The 19,793-nt window shown below is 34.3% G+C and overlaps 1 protein-coding gene across 4 annotated transcripts in view; it reads left to right on the forward strand.

Annotated features, from left to right (window-relative positions):
- The window catches only part of STXBP5L (syntaxin binding protein 5L), a 321,677-nt gene that overhangs the window by 37,160 nt on the left and 264,724 nt on the right, over nucleotides 1-19,793 (forward strand). For all 4 annotated transcript variants that reach the window (XM_070788639.1, XM_070788654.1, XM_070788646.1 and 1 more), the window contains exon 3: nucleotides 13,847-13,944. In XM_070788639.1, the coding sequence (XP_070644740.1) occupies nucleotides 13,847-13,944 (98 nt within the window). The remainder of the gene's footprint in view (nucleotides 1-13,846; nucleotides 13,945-19,793) is intronic.

The following is a 19,793-nucleotide window of genomic DNA, read 5'->3' on the forward strand; positions in this document are numbered from 1 at the left end:
TTCATTGTCAGTTTCTAGTTTAGCAAGAGGAAAACTGTCATTTTCAAATTCTTTGCAACTGACATTAAATAGATTAAAGAGAGAAAGACATCAGCTCTGCATTACTTCTTTGGTAGGGAGTAAAATACTGTTTCTGCAAGTAGATTGTAAACTTAGGTCTTTTTTTTTTTTTGTAATGGAGGCTCAAAATGTCTACCCTTCCTATTACTGGAAATTTAAGAAGGTACCATCTGAGGAGAGAGGTAGCCCTCAAATACTTAAAGACTAGTTATATTAATAGAAATAACCATAGTACCAGCTGTCTCAGTGGACTGTTTGAAATCCAAGTGCATAGCTCACAAGGGAATCTAGCTAAATAAACAAAATCATTTTTAATAGTCTAACACGGAACTAAGTAGATAATTAGTCCTTTTGAATCAAGGAATATACCACTAGATATAAGTCCATTGTTCATTTCTTCTTTTAAAGAATATATTCTTAGAATTATCTATTGGTCTATCCTGTGTCTCTGAGTCTGCTATGTTTCTAGTGCAAGTATCTGTATTATGAATATAATATGGAATTGGAAAGCAATTCAAAATAATTTAGTTTATTCTTTTTGTTTTATATATAAAGAAACTGAGAGCTTAAGTAATGTGTCCAGGTTAGATAGTCAGTGACAGGGCTAGGACCTCCTAACTCCTAGTGTAGTATTCTTACACATCATCCTATCTGTGATTTTGGCTCACAAGATTGTTACTTTCTCTTAAAAGTGGTTTTTATTTTACTCCTAAGCCAAATTATGGAGAAGGCAATGGCACCCCACTACAGTACTCTTGCCTGGAAAATCCCATGGACGGAGGAGCCTGGTAGGCTGCAGTCCATGGGGTCCCTAAGAGTCAGGCATGACTGAGCAACTTCACTTTCACTTTTCACTTTCATGCATTGGAGAAGGAAATGGCAACCCACTCCAGTGTACTTGCCTGGAGAATCCCAGGGACGGGGGAGCCTGGTGGGCTGCTGTCTGTGGGGTCGCACAGAGTCGGACACGACTGAAGCGACTTAGCAGCAGCAGCAGCAGCAAGCCAAATTATTTTCTATGACTGCTGATTTCCATTTTTGTTATTTATCAGTGAGACTAGATCTTTAAGTTCACAGAAGTTTATTTGATAGTTATATAGACATAAAAAATAGATTTAATAAAAGATGTTTATATTTCTTTTAAGCATGATTCAGAATTAAGTTTAAATATTAAATAATATGAGGACAGAGACTAGTGTAGCCAGAAAGGTAAAGGTTTCAAATAAATAGGAGAGTTAAAGTGGAAATACTCAGATAGTAAGAAAGATGGAATGGAAGTGACAACAGGAAAGATACTGAATGAATATAGATTCTATATTGAGTGAATATAGAGAATGCCAGATTTGGGTTCTTGAAAGAGTTCTGAAAGTGTATGTTGATGGAACTGTGTTCATTTGAGGCTGATGATACAAATTGTGATGCTGAGTTGAATTAAAAAGGAGGAAAGAATGCTGTAGTCAAGGTATGTTGAAGCAATGATGTTAAAGACATAAGAGTGTTAATAGGTCTCAGGGTAGAGAGAAAATATAAATAAGCCAGATGGTAAAATTACCTAAGAGGTGCTATGAAAAAAAGGAAAAAACCACGAACAGTGGAAGTGCTTTGGCGAGAACAATCTGGCTATATTAAAGACTGTTCTATCTGTCAGTTGTGTCCTGTATTGAATAGTAAGGATGATAGAATTTGATACCTTTGGGTTTACCCATGGTTACTTAATGCCATCAGTATGTTTGTATTCATCTTGCTTATGTCAATACATATTTTTATGTGTATATATCTATATATACTTTCCTGTAGTGAGAATTAGGCCTGTTCATATATTATTTGGTGTGTTTTTTAAAAGTATGTTTTAGCATGCCTCCATGAAATTATGAGAGAACATGATAACATGAGAGATGAGATATCAGAGAAGGTAAATTCATTTAATTTGAACTTGATTCACTCATGTTTTGAAAGAAAAACATGAAAAGAAAAACAAAGTTTAAATACTAGAAAGAAAAAGTTTAAATACTAGAAACATATTTACATAGTATGCTCAATTTATAAATCACATTTACATGCATTGTCTCAATTATGAATCTTAGATTTTTGATAAAATTAACAGTATAAAATACAGAGTCAAAGTTACTCAGTATGTGTTAAACTATTGTACTAAAAATTAGTAGTTTTTGAATGCCTATAAAACTCTCAGGGTTGAAACAACAGAATCTCTAACCTCAAGTGATTTGTAATATGGTAGGAAGAAACACAATTGGGTAGTAAAAAATAACCTACTTTTACTTTAGATTTAATGGTACATTAGTATTTGTAACATATTCCTAATTAAATAACTGTATATATTAAATACATTACCCAAGTGTTAGTGCTTGTTTTCTTTGAACACTTCAGCATGATGTGATTGCATATGGTTACAAAAATTCACGAAAGTGCCCAGAGGGTAAAGGGTGAGAATGACAACTATTGAACTTTTAAAGTAACATCTCAAATGTGCTTTCATTGCTGTGGAAAGTTATGACAACCACTCCAGATACAGAGATAATTATATATTGATATAAAATTATTCTAAAGACTTTATTTCAATACTTATAAAATATTTGGTTTCAATTATTCATCTTAAAACTATAAGAGAATAGTTTTTGAAGGAACTACTGCTTATCTGTATGCTTATCTGAATATGTGGATAAATCATATTGCTTATACATACGAATCATATTGATAAACTTCAAAAAGCCTAACTATTTAATCATAGCACTAATCTTCATGAGGGGCTTCCCTGGTAAAGATTCTCAGTTGGTAAAGAATCCATGCAGGAGACCCAGATTCGATCCCTGGGTGGGAAAGATCCCCTGGAGAAGGAAATGGCAACCCATTCCAGTATTCTTGCCTGGAAAATCCCATGGACAGAGGAGCCTGGCAGGCTACAGTCCATGGGGTCGTAGAGTCGGACACGACAGAGACTAAACCACCAAGCTTCATGAAGGGGAAACATTAAAGGCATTGTTCCTGCTCACAAAGGAGTTTAGAACTTACTTGGGAAGACCAAAGGGCAATAATCATTCTTCAGTAATTTTGAATAAGTGCTAAACTGTGGTGTTGGCTTAGAATTTAAGCAAAAATTTTTGTAGAAGTGAGACTTTGACTTGGAATTTGAGAAATAAGTAGGTAAATATTTTATTTCTGAAAAATACTAATTATTAACACCACATTTATTACTATATATAAATAAATTTTCTAGATTTTCCTATGTATAAGTATGTTTTCCCACAAAAAACAACGTTTTTGTAGATACTTTGAAAAGAGACACTTTTAGCACCTTAAATCACAGGACAATAATGAGAAAGTTTTTGAAGTATATAAACAAATAATTTTTCTTGAATACTAAATCCTGGTGGGATTTTGTTGCCATAGCTACAGAAGAAACTAATTATATCAGTTCTGCATTTCTCATAGTATTCTAGCAGTTATGTTGTAACCTCTATAGTATTAAATAAATATTGGTAGATATGAATATAATTCTATTATTAGTCACTAATTTCCAGTCTAGTGAAAAATGTTTTGTCTCCCTAACCAATTTATGTATTAGAAAATATTCAATGCTACTGAATAAAACATTATATTGGTAATTGGTTATTTTTTAGTGGAGGGAGAAGTTACTGATTTTTGTCTACATCTAAACAACTTACCAGATTCTTTTTCTTCTAAGACAGTTTTAGTAGTTTGTTTTTTTACTTTTCTATATTTATATGTTTATTATTTCATTTCTTGTTTTACTAAATTAGCTTGAATCTATAAAACAAATCAGAATAATACTAGAAAAAATGAACATGTGTTTCTTCTTCCTGACTTTAATGGGAATGGCTTTACCTTTCTACTATTCAGTGTTATATTTGTTGTGATTTTTGTTATTGTTAATATTTATTATCTATAATTAGTTTTCATCTAATCCTATTTTACATAAGATGTTTACTTGGATTGACTGATGAATTTTATCAGATGTCTTTCCAGAACCTATTGATATAACAGTTAAGTTTTATCTTTTGATAAAATTTGATTTAATGAACATCAATACATATCCTGGTATTGAGGTTTGTTAATTTAAGTGAGTTTAGGCAGCCAAACTCCATCTAAATCCAACAAAGATATACTTAATTATTTTTTCTCTTCCATGCTTATGAAAGAAAAAATACTAATGATCTCCTTCTGGGTTTATAAAGCAAACTCACAAGTATTTATATTTTTCTGAAAATGCTGTTTCAATTTCAATATTACTATCATGGGAACACATTATTAAATGAAAAAACCAATAAGAATTATAGACGTTTATAAGCTAAAGATTGCATTCATAGGAAGTAGCATCAATGTGTAAGATACAGACTTCTTTTTAGAAATGGTAGTTGCGAATACATTTATATCATGAAGAATATTATTTGCTTTTCTGTGTCTGTATCTTGTCAAGTCTTATTTTGTAAGCAGAAGTGCCCTCAGTGTCAAGGCTGAGGCCTGGAGAACTTTAAGTTCAGGGAGAGAAAAGAGTGAAATATGTTAGTAACAAATGAAATATGAGGTACATGTACATACTTAAAGTTCTGTAATACACATTATTTAATCATGGCTTATCATTATTTAGTAAACATTCCTGGACTGGATTTACTAGTATCTTATTAGTATTTTTTGACTACATACAGCTTCTCCATCTTTGGCTACAAAGAATATAATCAATCTGATTTCGGTGTTGACCATCTGGTGATGTCCATGTGTAGAGTCTTCTCTTGTGTTTTTGGAAGAGAGTGTTTGTTATGACCAGTGCATTTTCTTGGCAAAACTCTATTAGTCTTTGCCCTGCTTCATTCCGTATTCCAAGGACAAATTTGCCTGTTACTCCAGGTGTTTCTTGACTTCCTACTTTTGCATTCCAGTCCCCTATAATGAAAAGGACATCTTTTGGGTGTTAGTTCTAAAAGGTCTTGTAGGTCTTCATAGAACTGTTCAATTTCAGCTTCTTCAGTGTTACTGGTTGGGGCATAGACTTGGATTACTGTGATATTGAATGGTTTGCCTTGGAAACAAACAGAGATCATTCTGTCGTTTTTGAGATAAGGCAGAGGAACCAGAGATCAAATTGCCAACATCCGCTGGATCATGGAAAAAGCAAGAGAGTTCCAGAAAAACATCTGTTTCTGCTTTATTGACTATGCCAAAGCCTTTGACTGTGTGGATCACAATAAGCTGTGGAAAATTCTGACAGAGATAGGAATACCAGACCACCTGACCTGCCTCTTGAGAAATCTGTATGCAGGTCAGGAAGCAACAGTTAGAACTGAACATGGAACAACAGACTGGTTCCAAAGAGGAAAAGGAGTACGTCAAGGCTGTATATAGTCACCCTGCTTATTTAACTTATATGCGAAGTACATCATGAGAAACGCTGGACTGGAAGAAACAAGCTGAAATCAAGATTGCAGGGAGAAATATCAATAACCTCAGATATGCAGATGACACCACCCTTATGGCAGAAAGTGAAGAGGAACTAAAAAGCCTCTTGATGAAAGTGAAAGTGGAGAGTGAAAAAGTTGGCTTAAAGCTCAACATTCAGAAAACGAAGATCATGGCATCTGGTCCCATCACTTCATGGGAAATAGATGGGGAAACAGTGGAAACAGTATCAGACTTTATTTTTTTGGGCTCCAAAATCACTGCAGATGGTGATTGCAGCCATGAAATTAAAAGATGCTTACTCCTTGGAAGGAAACTTATGACCAACCTAGATAGCATATTGAAAAGCAGAGACATTACTTTGCCAACAAAGGTCTGTCTAGTCTAGGCTATGGTTTTTCCTGTGGTCATGTATGGATGTGAGAGTTGGACTGTGAAGAAGGCTGAGCGCCGAAGAATTGATGCTTTTGACCTGTGGTGTTGGAGAAGACTCTTGAGAATCCCTTGGACTGCAAGGAGATCCAAGCAGTCCATTCTGAAGGAGATCAGCCCTGGGATTTCTTTGGAAGGAATGATGCTGAAGCTGAAACTCCAGTACTTTGGCCACCTCATGCGAAGAGTTGACTCATTGGAAAAGACTCTGATGCTGGGAGGGATTGAGGGCAGGAGGAAAAGGGGATGACAGAGGATGAGATGACTGGATGGCATCACTGACTCGATGGACGTGAGTCCGAGTGAACTCCGGGAGTTGGTAATGGACCGGGAGGCCTGGCGTGCTGTGATTCATGGGGTCGGAAAGAGTCGAAGACAACTGAGCGACTGAACTGAACTATTAGTCTTTGTGCCTGTATTCTTAAGTACTTACTTTATAATGCTTAAAACAATCTAAAATCATGTATACTGTAGTATGTAATGTGTTTCCTGTGAAATCACTATGACAGATTTTTTTTCCTCACTTGTGACCTTTGTAGTAGTCCATCTCTCTTTCTGTTCCTGGAGATAGGCAGCAACTGATTTGCTTTTAAGTCATTAGGGATTGTTTGAACATTATAGAAATAATTCCTCCCTTTCTTTCTTTGGCTGTCTGTCTCTCTCTCCTTTCTCTCTCTGAATCCATATACCCAATGTGTTTAACACATTGAAAGATGATTTGGGCAGCTGGGGCAAAGTTTAGGATTGAATTAATGACAGGCACATAAAAACTTAGAAAATGCAAATTAAAAAATGTAACATCAGGGGATAAAACATTTGTGAGGCAAAATAAGAGAGCAGTATTAATAGAGTGTTAACACTGACTGCTATGATTTGTTGAGAAGATGGAGATGTGGCAAGGGTGTTTGTATGTGTAATGAAGAGGTGGGAGAGAAGAATTTTTTTGGGAAGTCAGTTAATAGCAATATAAAAATGTCATTTTCAGACACATTAGGTAAATGCCAAAATAAATAGCAAAAAGATTAAAAAGTGGTTGCCTCTAGAAAGCAGGAAATGGGCAAAGGAAGGGGATAGATTATTTCTAATTTTCATGATATGTCCTATAGAATTATCTGACATTTTAAAATTATGTGCATGATTGAGTTTGATAAAAATAAAGCTAAAATGATGAAGAAAGAATATATAGATGTAAGATTTTAATGTTAAAAATCATATTTCTATTCTATGCACTTCCAAATATCTTATAAAATGGGGGTATATTTGGGATTTATCTTTATTTTTCTTGGTTATATACCCAGGAGGGAAATCCCTGGGTTATAGGGTAACTCTGTTTCACATTTTGAGGAAAAATGAGTTATTTGTCTTTTATTACTGAGTTGTAAGAGTTCCTTATTTTTTTCTATATAAATTCCTTATTAGATATGATTTACAAATATTTTCTCCCTTTATGTTTTTTTTTTTTTTACTTTCTTGATAGTTTCCTCTATAGTATAAAAGTTTTTAATTCTCACAAAGGTCAATTTATGTTTTTAATTTTATTGCTTTTGGTGTCATATTTAAGAAACCATTGCCTAATCCTAAGTCACTAAGATTTAAAAACATGTACTTTCTTCTAAAATTTGTATAGTTTTGCCTCTTACATTTAGGTCTATGATCCATTTTTGAGTTATTTGTATATATGAGTCCAACTTGATTATTTCGCATGTAGATATCAGTTATTGATATGTGTCATTTGTTGAAAGTTGATATGTGTCATTTGTTGAAAGACTGTTCATTTCTCATTGAATTGTCTTAGCACCCTTGTCAGTAATCAATTAACTGAAAATGTGAACATTTGTTTCTGGGATCTAAATGCTGTTCCACTGATCTAAGTGTTTATCCTTATGCCAGTAACTTATTGTCTTGATTATTGTAGATTCACATAAGTTTTAAAAATGGAATATATGAGTGTTCCAACTTTGTTCATCTTTTTTTAAAATTAATTTTATTTTATTTTTAAACTTTACATAATTGTATTAGTTTTGCCAAATATCAAAATGAATCCACCACAGGTATACATGTGTTCCCCATCCTGAGCCCTCCTCCCTCCTCCCTCCCCATACCATCCCTCTGGGTCATCCCAGTGCACTAGATCACTTTGATATTCTGGGTCTCTTGAGTACTCATATGAATCTTAGGATCAACTTGTCAAATTTTTGCAAAGAAGAAACAAACCAGATTTTTTTTAGGGGTTGCATTGAATCTGAAGATCAGTCTGGGGAGTATTATCACCTGAACAATCTTAAGTATTTTAATACATGTATATGAGAAGCTTTCCCTTTATTTAGGTCTTCTTTAATTTTTTTCAACAATGTTTTATAGTTTTTAGCATGTAAGCTTTATGCTTCTTTTGTTCATTACTGAGTACTTTATTCCTTTGGTTGCTATTGTAAATGAAATTGTTCTCTTAAGTTTGCTTTGGGATAGGGTATCACTAGTATATATAGAAATATAATTTGTACATTAATTTTACAATCTTGCCTAATTTCTTTTTAGTTCTAATAATTTTTTTCAGTTATTTCTTAGGTTTATATGCACAAGGTCATGTCATTAGCACATAGTTTTAGTTATTTCTTAAAAAGTCTGGATGTCTTTTTTTTCCCCCCTCACCTAATTGTCCTGGAAAGGATGTAGAAGTGGCAAGAGTGGACACACTTGTTTCATTCCTGACCTTAGGGAGAAACCATTCATTCTTTAACTGATTAGTATGACATTAGCTGAGGGTTTATTGTACATGCCATTTATCAGATTGAAAAAGTTCTCTACGGTTCATTTGTTGAATGTTTTTTAATATGAGTGGGTGTGGATTTTTTGAAATAATTTTTCTCCATCTATTGAGGTGACCATGTGATTTTTGTACATGTTCTATTGAGATAGTTCACTTACTCAGTTGTGTCTGACTCTGCGACCTCATGGACTGCAGCATGCCAGGCTTCCCTGTCCTTCACCATCTTCCAGAGTTTTCTCAAACTCATGTCCATTGAGTCAGTGATGCCATCCAACCATCTCATGCTCAGTCAGCCTCTTCTCTTCCTGCCTTCAATCTTTCCCAGCATTCATGTCTTTTCCAGTGAGTTGGCTCTTCACATCAGGTGGCCAAAATATTGGAGCTTTAGCATCAGTCCTTCCAATGAATATTCAGGGTTGATTTCCTTCAGGATTGACTGATTTGATCTCCTTGCAGTCCAAGGGACTCTCAAGAGTCTTCTCCAGCACCACAGTTTGAAATCATAAATTCTTTGGCATTCAGCCTTCTTTATGGTCCAACTCTCACATCCATACATGACTACTGGAAAAACCATAGCTTTGAATATACAGACCTTTGTTGGCAAAGTGATGTTTCTGTTTTTTCAATATGCTCTCTAGGTTTGTCATGGCTTTTCTTCCAAGGAGCAAGTATAGTTTAATTTTGTGGCTACAGTCACTGTCCACAGTGATATTGGACCCCAGGAAAATAAAGTCTGTCACTGTTTCCACCTTTTCCCCATCTATTTGCCATGAAATAGAAAATGATCATTTTCTGAAGATTGGGTTTTAAGCCAGCTTTTTCACTGTGCTCTTTCAGCTTTATCAAGAGGCTCTTTAATTCCTCTTCCCTTTCTGCCATTAGGGTGTGTCATCTGCATATCTGAAGTTATTGGTATTTCTCCCATCAATCTAATTGATGTGCATCATCTAGCTGGGTGTTTTGCATGATGTACTCTGCATATAAGTTAAATAAGCAGGGTGACAGTGTACAGCCTTGACATACTCCTTTCCCAATTTGGAACCAGTCTGTTTTTCCATGTCTAGTTCTAACTGTTGCTTCTATACATGCATACAGGTTTTTTAGGAGGCAGGATAAGGTGGTCTGGTATTCCCATCTCTTGAAGAATTTTCCACAGTTTGTTGTGATCTACACAGTCAAATGCTTTAGTGTAGTCAGTGAAGCAGAAGTAGGTGATTTTCTGAAATTTCCTTGCTTTTTCAGTGATCCAACAGATGTTGACAATTTGATCTCTGTTTCCTTGGCTTTTTCTAAATCCACCTTGTACGTCTGGAAGTTCTCAGTTCACATACTTTTGAAGCCTAGTTTGAAGGATTTTGAGCATTACCTTGATAGCATGTAAGTTGAGCGCAACTGTGTGGTAGTTTGAACATTCTTTGGCATTGCCCTTCTTTGGGATTGGAATGAAAACTGACCTGTTCCAGTCCTGTGGCCACTGCTGAGTTTTCCAAATTTGCTGGCGTATTGAGTGCAGCACTTTAACAACATCCTTTTTGGGGATTTGAAAGAGCTCAGCTGGAATTCCATCACTTTCACTAGCTTTGTTTGTTGGGCTTCATAAGGCCCACTTGACTTCACACTCCAGGATGTCTGGCTCTAGGTGAGTGATCACACCATTGTTGTTATCTGGGTCATTAAGACATTTTTGTACAGTTCTTCTGTGTTTTCTTGCCACCTCTTCTTAATATCTTCTGCTTCTGTTAGGTTCGTATCATTTCTGTCCTTTATTGTGCCCATCTTTACATGGAATGTTCACTTGGTATCTCTAATTTTCTTGAAGAGATCTCTAGTCTTTCCCATGCTAATGTTTTCCTCTACCTTTTTCCATTATTCACTTAAGAAGGCTTTCTGATCTCTCTTGCTATTCTTTGGAACTCGGTATTCAGATGTGTATATATATCCTTTTCTCCTTTGCCTTTCATTTATCTTGTTTTCTCAGCTGTTTGTAAGGCTTCCTCAGACAGCCATTTCGCCTTGTTGAATTTCTTTTTCTTGAATTTGGTTTTGGTCACCACATTCTGTACAATGTTATGAACCTCTGTCCGTAGTTTTTAAGGCACTCTGTCTATTAGATCTAATCTCTTGAATCTATTTGTTACTTCCAATGTATAATCATAAGGGATTTGATTTAAGTTGTACCTGAATGATCTAGTGGTTTTCCCTACTTTCTTCAATTTAAGTATGAATTTGGCAATAAGGAGCTCATGATCTGAGCCACAGTCAGCTCCTGGTCTTGTTTTTGCTTACTGTATAGAGCTTCTCCATCTTTGCCTGAAAAAATATAATCAGTGTGATTTTGGCATTGACCATCTGGTGAAATCTATGTGTAGTATTGTCTCTTGTGCTGTTGAAAGAAGGTGTTTGCTATGACCAGTGTGTTCTCTTGGCAAAATTCTGTTAAGCTTTGCCCTGCTTCGTTTTGTAATCCAAGGCCAAACTTGCCTGTTACTCCAGGTATCTCTTGACTTATGCTTTTGCATCCAGTCCCCTATAATGAAAAGGACGTCTTTTTTTGGTATTTGTTCTAGAAGGTCTTGTAGGTCTTCATAGAACCATTCTACTTCTTGTTTTCAGGCATTAGTGCTCGGGGGCATAGGCTTGGATTACTGTGATGATGAATGGTTTGCCTTGAAAATGAACCCAGGTCATTTTGTCATTTTTGAGATTGCACTCAAGTACTGAATTTTGGACTCTTGTTGACTATGGGGGCTACTCCATTTCTTCTAAGGGATTCTTGCCCACAGTAGTAGATACAATGGTCATCTGAATTGAATTCACCCATACCCATCCATTTTAGTTCAGTAATTCCTAAAATGTTGATGTTTACTCTTGCAATCTCCTGTTTGACCACTTCCAGTTTACCTTGATTCATGGCTCTAACATTCCAGATTCCTATACAGTGTTGTTTTTTACAGCATTGGAGTTTACTTTCACCACCAGACATGTCCACAACTGGATGGTGTTTTTGTTTTGGCTCAGCCTCTTCATTCCTTCTGGAGCTATTTCTCTGCTGTTTTTCAGTAGCATATTGGACACCTACTGACCTGGGGGTTTCATCTTTCAGTGTCAGATCTTTTTGCCTTTTCATACTGTTCATGGGATTCTTATGGCAAGAATGCGGAAGTATTTTTCCTTCTCTAGTGGACCACGTTTTGTCAGAACTCTCCACCGTGACCCATCTATCTTGGATGACCCTGCATGGCATTGCTCATAGCTTCATTGAGTTACACTGATCCTTGTCATGATTTTTCTTAGTTTTCTGTGATTGTGGTTTTCATTCTGTCTGCCCTCTGATGGATGAGGATAAGAAGCTTGTGTAAGCTTTCTGATGGGAGAGACTGGCTATCAGGAAAAGTGGGTCTTGGTCTGGTGGGCAGGGCCATGCTCAGTAAATCTTCCACTTTTCTGCTGATGAGTGGCTTGCTAATATTTTGGGGAGGGAATTTTATATCCATATTAATTAATAATTAGTGGTCTTTAGTTTTCTTTTCTTGTGATGACTTAGTTTCCAGGATCAGGGTAATATTGGCCATAAAATGAATTGGGAAGTATACCTACCTCTTGTTTTTTTTTTTTCTTTTTGAGAGAAACTATATTCTGATTATTGTTATCCACATTGATCTGCATGAGAATTTAGAGTATCTTCCTCTTGACAATTTTGTTTATAAGTCAAAACAAAGACAATTGAGAACGAAGAGGGAAACACCTCAGTTAAGGATCATGAATAGAAAGTGGGTTTTGTTGCTAAGTATATTTTTTGCCAATTTAGTTGAGAATTCTTTGGAGATTATAGAACAATAGTTCGTTGGTTAAAGACATTGTGGTATATTCATACTATAATGAGCTCTACAATCTTTAAATAGGTTGAAGAACATCTAAACGTATTGTTTTGTGGAAATATTTCCATAATATGCTATTAAGTAAGAAAAATACAGATTTGGTTATATATTAATATGCTTTTGCATATATGTTCTTACATGCGTTAAAGGAAAATGAGGAATTATGCAATGAACTCTACTTTGTTTTATCTGGGGAATGAATTTTAGATAAACTACATGCTATCTTTAATCTTTTCATCTTTGAATATTTACAAAAGCAATATATTATAAAAATATTTCCATTAAAAGTAGTTTTTGGACCACTAAATATTTGACTGAACAAGATATAGAATCTCTTTTTTCCTGACTTATGTGGGTTGTCTATTTTTTTAAAGGTTCTAGCATATTTCGTTTTGAAATTAATTAATCTAATATTGCATATTCCTTTTTTACATGTTAGTCTTATCTCTTTTGTCATATTATGAGCTCTTTATATTTTTCTTTTCTTTCTTTCCCATTGTGATATTATGAAACCTTTCAAACATACAGTGGAGTTGAAAGAATTATACTGGAATACTCATATTATTTATATGCTATACCATTTTATGAGTTTTGACTAAAGTATACACATGTAAAATTCAAACCTTATCAGAATATAGAATATTACCTTCACTTAGTAAAGTTCCTTTATGCTCTTTCTAGTCAGTTCTCCTCAAGTCAGCCACTTGTCAAACCAAGTGATCAAAGTCAAAACCAGTTCTGATTTTTTTCAGCATAGGTTAGTTTTGCTTGTTTATATTATATTTGTAATCATACTATACCTACTCTCTTGTGTATTGCTTCCTTTACTTAGCATAATGTTCTTGAGAATCATCCATGTTTTCGTTTCTGTCATTAGTTTTTATTATTTAATTGTTGAGTTATTCTATTGTATGCATATACCACAGTTTTGATGTTTGCTTCTCTTGTTTGTCATTTGAGTTTTTTCTAGGTTGTTAAAGCTGTTAGGGGTGTACTTACACCAATTAATATGTGGACATATGCTTGTTATTTTCTTGGTTACATACATAGGAGTGAACTTTCTAGGTCATAGGACAGGTATATGTTTAGTTTTTAAAGAACTGCAACATGTTTTTCCAAGGTGTTTGTGATTTAACACTCCTGCCAACAACACTTGGTGGTCTTTTTTATAAAACTAAATAATTATTTTAGTCATTCTGCTGGTTGGATAGTGGTATCTTGTTGTGACTTTAATTTTTATTTCCCTGATGACTATTTTCAGTATTTTCTCTTTCAGACAGTTCGGCATGGTTTTCCTTATCAGCCCACCACATTAGCCTTTGATCCAGTTCAGAAAATCTTGGCTATTGGGACGAGAACTGGTGCTATACGAATGTATCCTTAATTTTTGGTTCATTATTTACTATATTAATGCCAATTAAATTTCCTTAAATACTCAGGTAAGTGAAATATTTATGACCAAATAAATTTTATTGTTTCTTTAGACATGAGTAACCCATGTCATCAAATTAATTGGTATATTTTTAATGTTTGTGAGATAAGTATTCATGTCCCTTTTAAAATCCTTGATATTGGTGATTTGTGTTTTGTGTTTTTTCCCTGGTTAGTCTAGCTAGAAGCTTATTAACTGTACTGATTTTCATAAGAAGCAATTTTTGGTTTTATTGTTTTTCTGTATTATTTTCCTATATTTTATTTCATTGATTCCTGATTTGGTCTTTTTTATTTCCTTTCTATTGATTAATCTTGGGTTTCATTTTATCTTCTTCTTCTGGTGTTCTAAGGTGAAAACTGAGGTCATGGATTTGAGAAATTTCTTCTTTTCTAATATATGCCTGTAGAGTTATAAATATCCTCCCAGATTTTGTTTTAGTGTCATCCCAGTTTTGTAAATAAACTTTTAAGATAATTATAGACTTGTGCAGTTTTTAAGAAGTAATATAGAAGAATCCCATGTACTTTTTATCCGATTTCCCCCAATAGAAATATCTTAAACTATTAGTATACTACTGCTGTTGCTGCTAAGTCGCTTCAGTCGTGTCCGACTCTGTGCGACCCCATAGACGGCAGCCCACCAGACTCCCCCGTCCCTGGGATTCTCCACACAAGAACACTGGAGTGGGTTGCCATTTCCTTCTCCAGTGCATGAGAGTGAAAAGGGAAAATGAAGTCACTTAGTCATGTCCGACTCTTAGTGACCTCATGGACTGCAGCCTATCAGGCTCCTCCGTCCATGGGATTTTCCAGGCAAGAGTATACTACTACAACCAGGAAATTGATATACTCAAGGTAAAGAGCATTTCTATCACTGCAGAGATTTCTCATGTTGCCCTTTTAGAGCCGCATCCTTACCCTCCAGTTCCCTCAGCCTCATCTTTGACTCCTGACAATCACTTGTTTGTTCTTTGTTTCAATAATTTTGTCACTTTAAAAATGTTATATAAATGAAATCATACTGTATGTAACCTTTTGAGGTTTGCTTTTTTCACTCAGCATAATTCTCTGAAGACTCATTGAAGTTGTTGTATGTATTAATAGTTGAATTTTTTTTATTGTTGAGTAATGTTCCATGGTAGGGATGTACCACAGCTTGTTTAACCTTTCACTTGCTGAAGGATATCTGGATTTTCAGTTTCTGATTATGATTAAAGCAGCTATGAACATTTGTGTACATATTTTTGTGTGAACATAAATTTTCATTTCTCTTGTATAAATGTCCGGGAGAGCAGCTGCAGGGGTTGTGCAATAGTTGCATGTTTAGTTTTATGAGAAAATCCCAAACTGTTGTCCAGAGTGGTCATAACATTTTTATTCCCACCAGTAGTATATGAGTGATTCTGTATCTCTATATCATTACCAGCATTTAGTGTTACTGTAGCCATTCTGATCATTTTCTGGTGATGTCTCATTATGGTATTCTTGTATATTTTAGATACTAATCTTTTGTCAGATATATGATTTGCAATTATTTTCTTCAGTCTTTTTCTTTTGTTTGTTATTTTATTTTTAAACATTTAAAAAAATTTAAGTAGTTAATTTGTAATGTATTAGTTTCTGACATACAGTAAAATGATTCATATATATATATATATCTTTTCTATTCTTATCCATTATAGTTTATTACAAGATATTGTATATAGTTTCCTATGCTGTATGGTAGGACCCTGTTGTTTATCTGTTTTATATATACTAGTTTGTATCTGCTAATCATAAACTCTTAATTTATTGTTCCCCTGTCTATCCCTTTTAGTAACCATGTTTCGTTTCTATGACTGTCAGCCTGTTTCTGTTTTGTAAGTAAGTTCATTTGTATCATATTTTAGATTCCACATATAAATGGTGTAATATTATATTTATCTTCTTCCAGTCTTCAGCTTATCTTTTCACCCACTTAATCGGACTTTTAGAGTCCAGTTTATCAGTTTCTCCTTTATAGATTGTGCTGCTTTGATATCACCTTTTAGAACTCTTTGTCTCACTTTGTATCTTATTTTCTTTTTTTTCCCTAAATTATAGTTATACATTTTATATTTAAATACAGATTCCTTTTTGAGTGAACTTTCTATTTGTATTGTCTTGTTTGCTTTTCATAGTAGGGTAGTACTGGATTCATAAAATGAACTGAGAAAGGTTCTCTCTACATCTGTTTTCTGGAATATTTTGTATAAAATTAGTGTTAATTCTTTCAATGTTTGTAAGTATTTTCTAATGGAGACTATGAGATTTTATATTACAGATTCACTTTTTAAAATTAGTTATAGGACTACTTTAGCATTCTATTTTATTTGGATAGTTTGTAGTCTGTCTTACTAGTGGTTTATAAATTTTTATTGTTTTTTTTTTGAGGAACTAGCTTTTGTTTAATTGCTTTTGTTTTATTCTTTCCATTTTATCCTGAATTATCTTTAGTATTTCTTTGAGCTTATTTTGCTATTTTTTCCTAGTTTTTTGAAGTGGGAGCATGTTATTGATTTGAGAATTTTCATTCTCTTTTCTAAGGTGTACATTTAGTGTTATTAATTATCCTCCCAGCACAGTCTTAACTATTTCCACACGTTTTGATATGTGTGTTTGAATTTTCAGTCAGTCATATGTAGTTTTAAAAATTGTCTTTGAGACTTCTTTGAATCATCAATTACTTAGAAGTATTTTAGTTAAATGGCAAGTGTTTAGAAATCAAAAACAAGAAAATTTCCAGCTTTGACTCCATTATGATCAGAAAACACACACTTTATGATTTTAATTCTTTTAAATTTGTTGAGATTTGTTCTGTGGCCTAGGATATGATCTTTCTTGGTAGATACTCTATAGACTATGGAAGAACATGTGCATTCTTTTCCTTCTGAGTGGAATGCTTTATATTTGTCAACTAAATACTGGTTGATTGTGTTGTTGAGTTCTATATTCTTGCTAATTTTTGTCTGGTAATTCTTGTCAAATCCCTAGAGTAGAGTGAGTTAGGAACTCCAACTCTAATTATGGATATAATTAGAAATCTCTTTCTAGCTTCATTAGTTTTGGCTTTCTGTATTTTTAGGGTCTGTGGTTTGGTATGCACACATTTAGAATTGTTATACCTTCCATGGATTGACCCCTTTATCATTATGTAATGTTTTTACTTATCTCCAGTAATTTTCTTTGCTCTGAAATTGACCTTATGTGATGTTAGCATAGCTACTCATACTTTTTAAAAACAAATTAATGTTTACATGTTATAGCTATTTCTATCCTTTTACTGTAAACTTATGTCATTGTATTTGAAGTGAGTTTATTGTATATAGAATATTGTTTGATTATTTTCTTTCTTTTTTATTGAGATATAATGGACATAAAATGTTATCTTAGGTTCATGTATACAACATAATTATTCAGTATCTCTATATATTGTGAAATGATCACCACAATAAGTCTAGTTAATGTGTCACCACACATAGTTACAAAAACTTTTTTTCTTCTGATGAGAATTTTAGAGATCTACCCTCTTAGCAGCTTTCAAATACACAGTAGAGTAATATTAACTATAATCACCATGCTGTGCATTACATCCTCAGATCTTATTTTATAATGAAAGTTTGACCTTTGGAGCGCCTTCATCGATTCTGCCCACCTCACACCTCTGAACTTGGCAACCACCAATCTGTTCCCTGTTTCTATGTGTTCAGTATTTTTGTTTGTTTGTTTTAGATTTCTGTTTTTTAGTGCGAGTGTGTAGTATTTGTCTTTCTCTGACTTGTTTCAATCAGCATAATGCCTTTGATGTCCATACATGCTGTCACAAATGGCTAGATTTCATTCTTTTAATATGGCTGAGTAACATTCTGTTTTATGTCTATGTATATCATATTTTCTTTATCCACTCATCCATCAGTGGACAGTTAGGTTGTTTCTATGTCTAGGCTATTGTAAAATAATTCTGGAGTAAATATGAAGGTACAGATATCTTTTTGAGTTAGATTTTCATTTCCTACTGATAAATACCCAGAAGTAGAATTGTTGGATTGGGTGGTAGTTCTATTTTATTTTATTATCTTTTAAAAATATTTAAAATTTTGTATTGCAGTATAGTTGATTAACAATGATGTGTTAGTTTCAAGTGTACAGCAAAGTGATTCAGTTCTACACATATACGTATCTGTTCTTTATCAAATTCTTTTCCTATTTAGGTTATTGAAGCATACTGAGCCAAATTCTCTGTGCTATACAGTAGGTCCTTGTTGGCTAGCTGTTTTATTTTATTTATTTTATTTCTTTTTTTTAATTTTATTTTTAAACTTTACAGTATTGTATTGGTTCTGCCATATATCGAAATGAATCTGCCACAGGCATACATGTGTTCCCCATCCCGAACCCCCCTCCCTCCTCCCTCCCCATACCATCCCTCCGGGTCATCCCAGTGCACCAGCCCCAAGCATCCAGCATCGTGCATCGAACCTGGACTGGCGACTCGTTTCATATATGATATTATACATATTTCAATGCCATTCTCCCAAATCATCTCACCCTCTCCCTCTCCCACAGAGTCCAAAGGACTGTTCTATACATCAGTGTCTCTTTTACTATCTCATATACAGGGTTATTGTTACCATCTTTCTAAATTCCACATATATGCGTTAGTATACTGTATTGGTGTTTCTCTTTCTGGCTTACTTCACTCTGTGTAATAGGCTCCAGTTTCATCCATCTCATTAGAACTGATTCAAATGTATTCTTTTTAATGGCTGAGTAATACTCCATTGTGTATATGTACCACTGCTTTCTTATCCATTCATCTGCTGATGGGCATCTAGGTTGCTTCCATGTCCTGGCTGTTATAAACAGTGCTGCAATGAACATTGGGGTACACGTGTCTCTTTCAATTCTGGTTTCCTCAGTGTGTATGCCCAGCAGTGGGATTGCTGGATCATAAGGCAGTTCTATTTCCAGTTTTTTAAGGAATCTCCACACTGTTCTCCATAGTGGCTGTACTAGTCTGCATTCCCACCAACAGTGTAAGAGGGTTCCCTTTTCTCCACATCCTCTCCAGCATTTATTGCTTGTAGACTTTTGGATCGCAGCCATTCTGACTGGCATGAAATGGTACCTCATAGTGGTTTTGATTTGCATTTCTCTGATAATGAGTGATGTTGAGCATCTTTTCATGTGTTTGTTAGCCATCTGTATGTCTTCTTTGGAGAAATGTCTATTTAGTTCTTTGGCCCAGTCATTGGGCCAAATGATTGGATCATTTATTTTTCTGGAATTGAGCTGTAGGAGTTGCTTGTATATTTTTGAGATTAGTTGTTTGTCACTTGCTTCATTTGCTATTATTTTCTCCCATTCTGAAGGCTGTCTTTTCACCTTGCTTATAGTTTCCTTTGTTGTGCAGAAGCTTTTAAGTTTAATTAGGTCCCATTTGTTTATTTTTGCTTTTATTTCCAATATTCTGGGAGGTGGGTCATAGAGGATCCTGCTGTGATGTATGTCGGAGAGTGTTTTGCCTATGTTCTCCTCTAGTTTTATAGTTTCTGGTCTTATGTTTATTTATTTATTTATTTTTTTAAATTTTACTGTGCTTTGCTTTAGTGAACTTTATAGATACATTTTTTTTCCCTTGTTAATTTTCTGTTTAGTTGATCTATCCATAGGTGTGAGTGGGGTATTAAAGTCTCCCACTATTATTGTGTTATTGTTAATTTCTCCTTTCATACTTGTTAGCATTTGTCTTACATACTGCGGTGCTCCCA

This window comes from Bos indicus, chromosome 1 (assembly GCF_029378745.1).
Source record: "Bos indicus isolate NIAB-ARS_2022 breed Sahiwal x Tharparkar chromosome 1, NIAB-ARS_B.indTharparkar_mat_pri_1.0, whole genome shotgun sequence".
NCBI lineage: Eukaryota > Metazoa > Chordata > Mammalia > Artiodactyla > Bovidae > Bos > Bos indicus.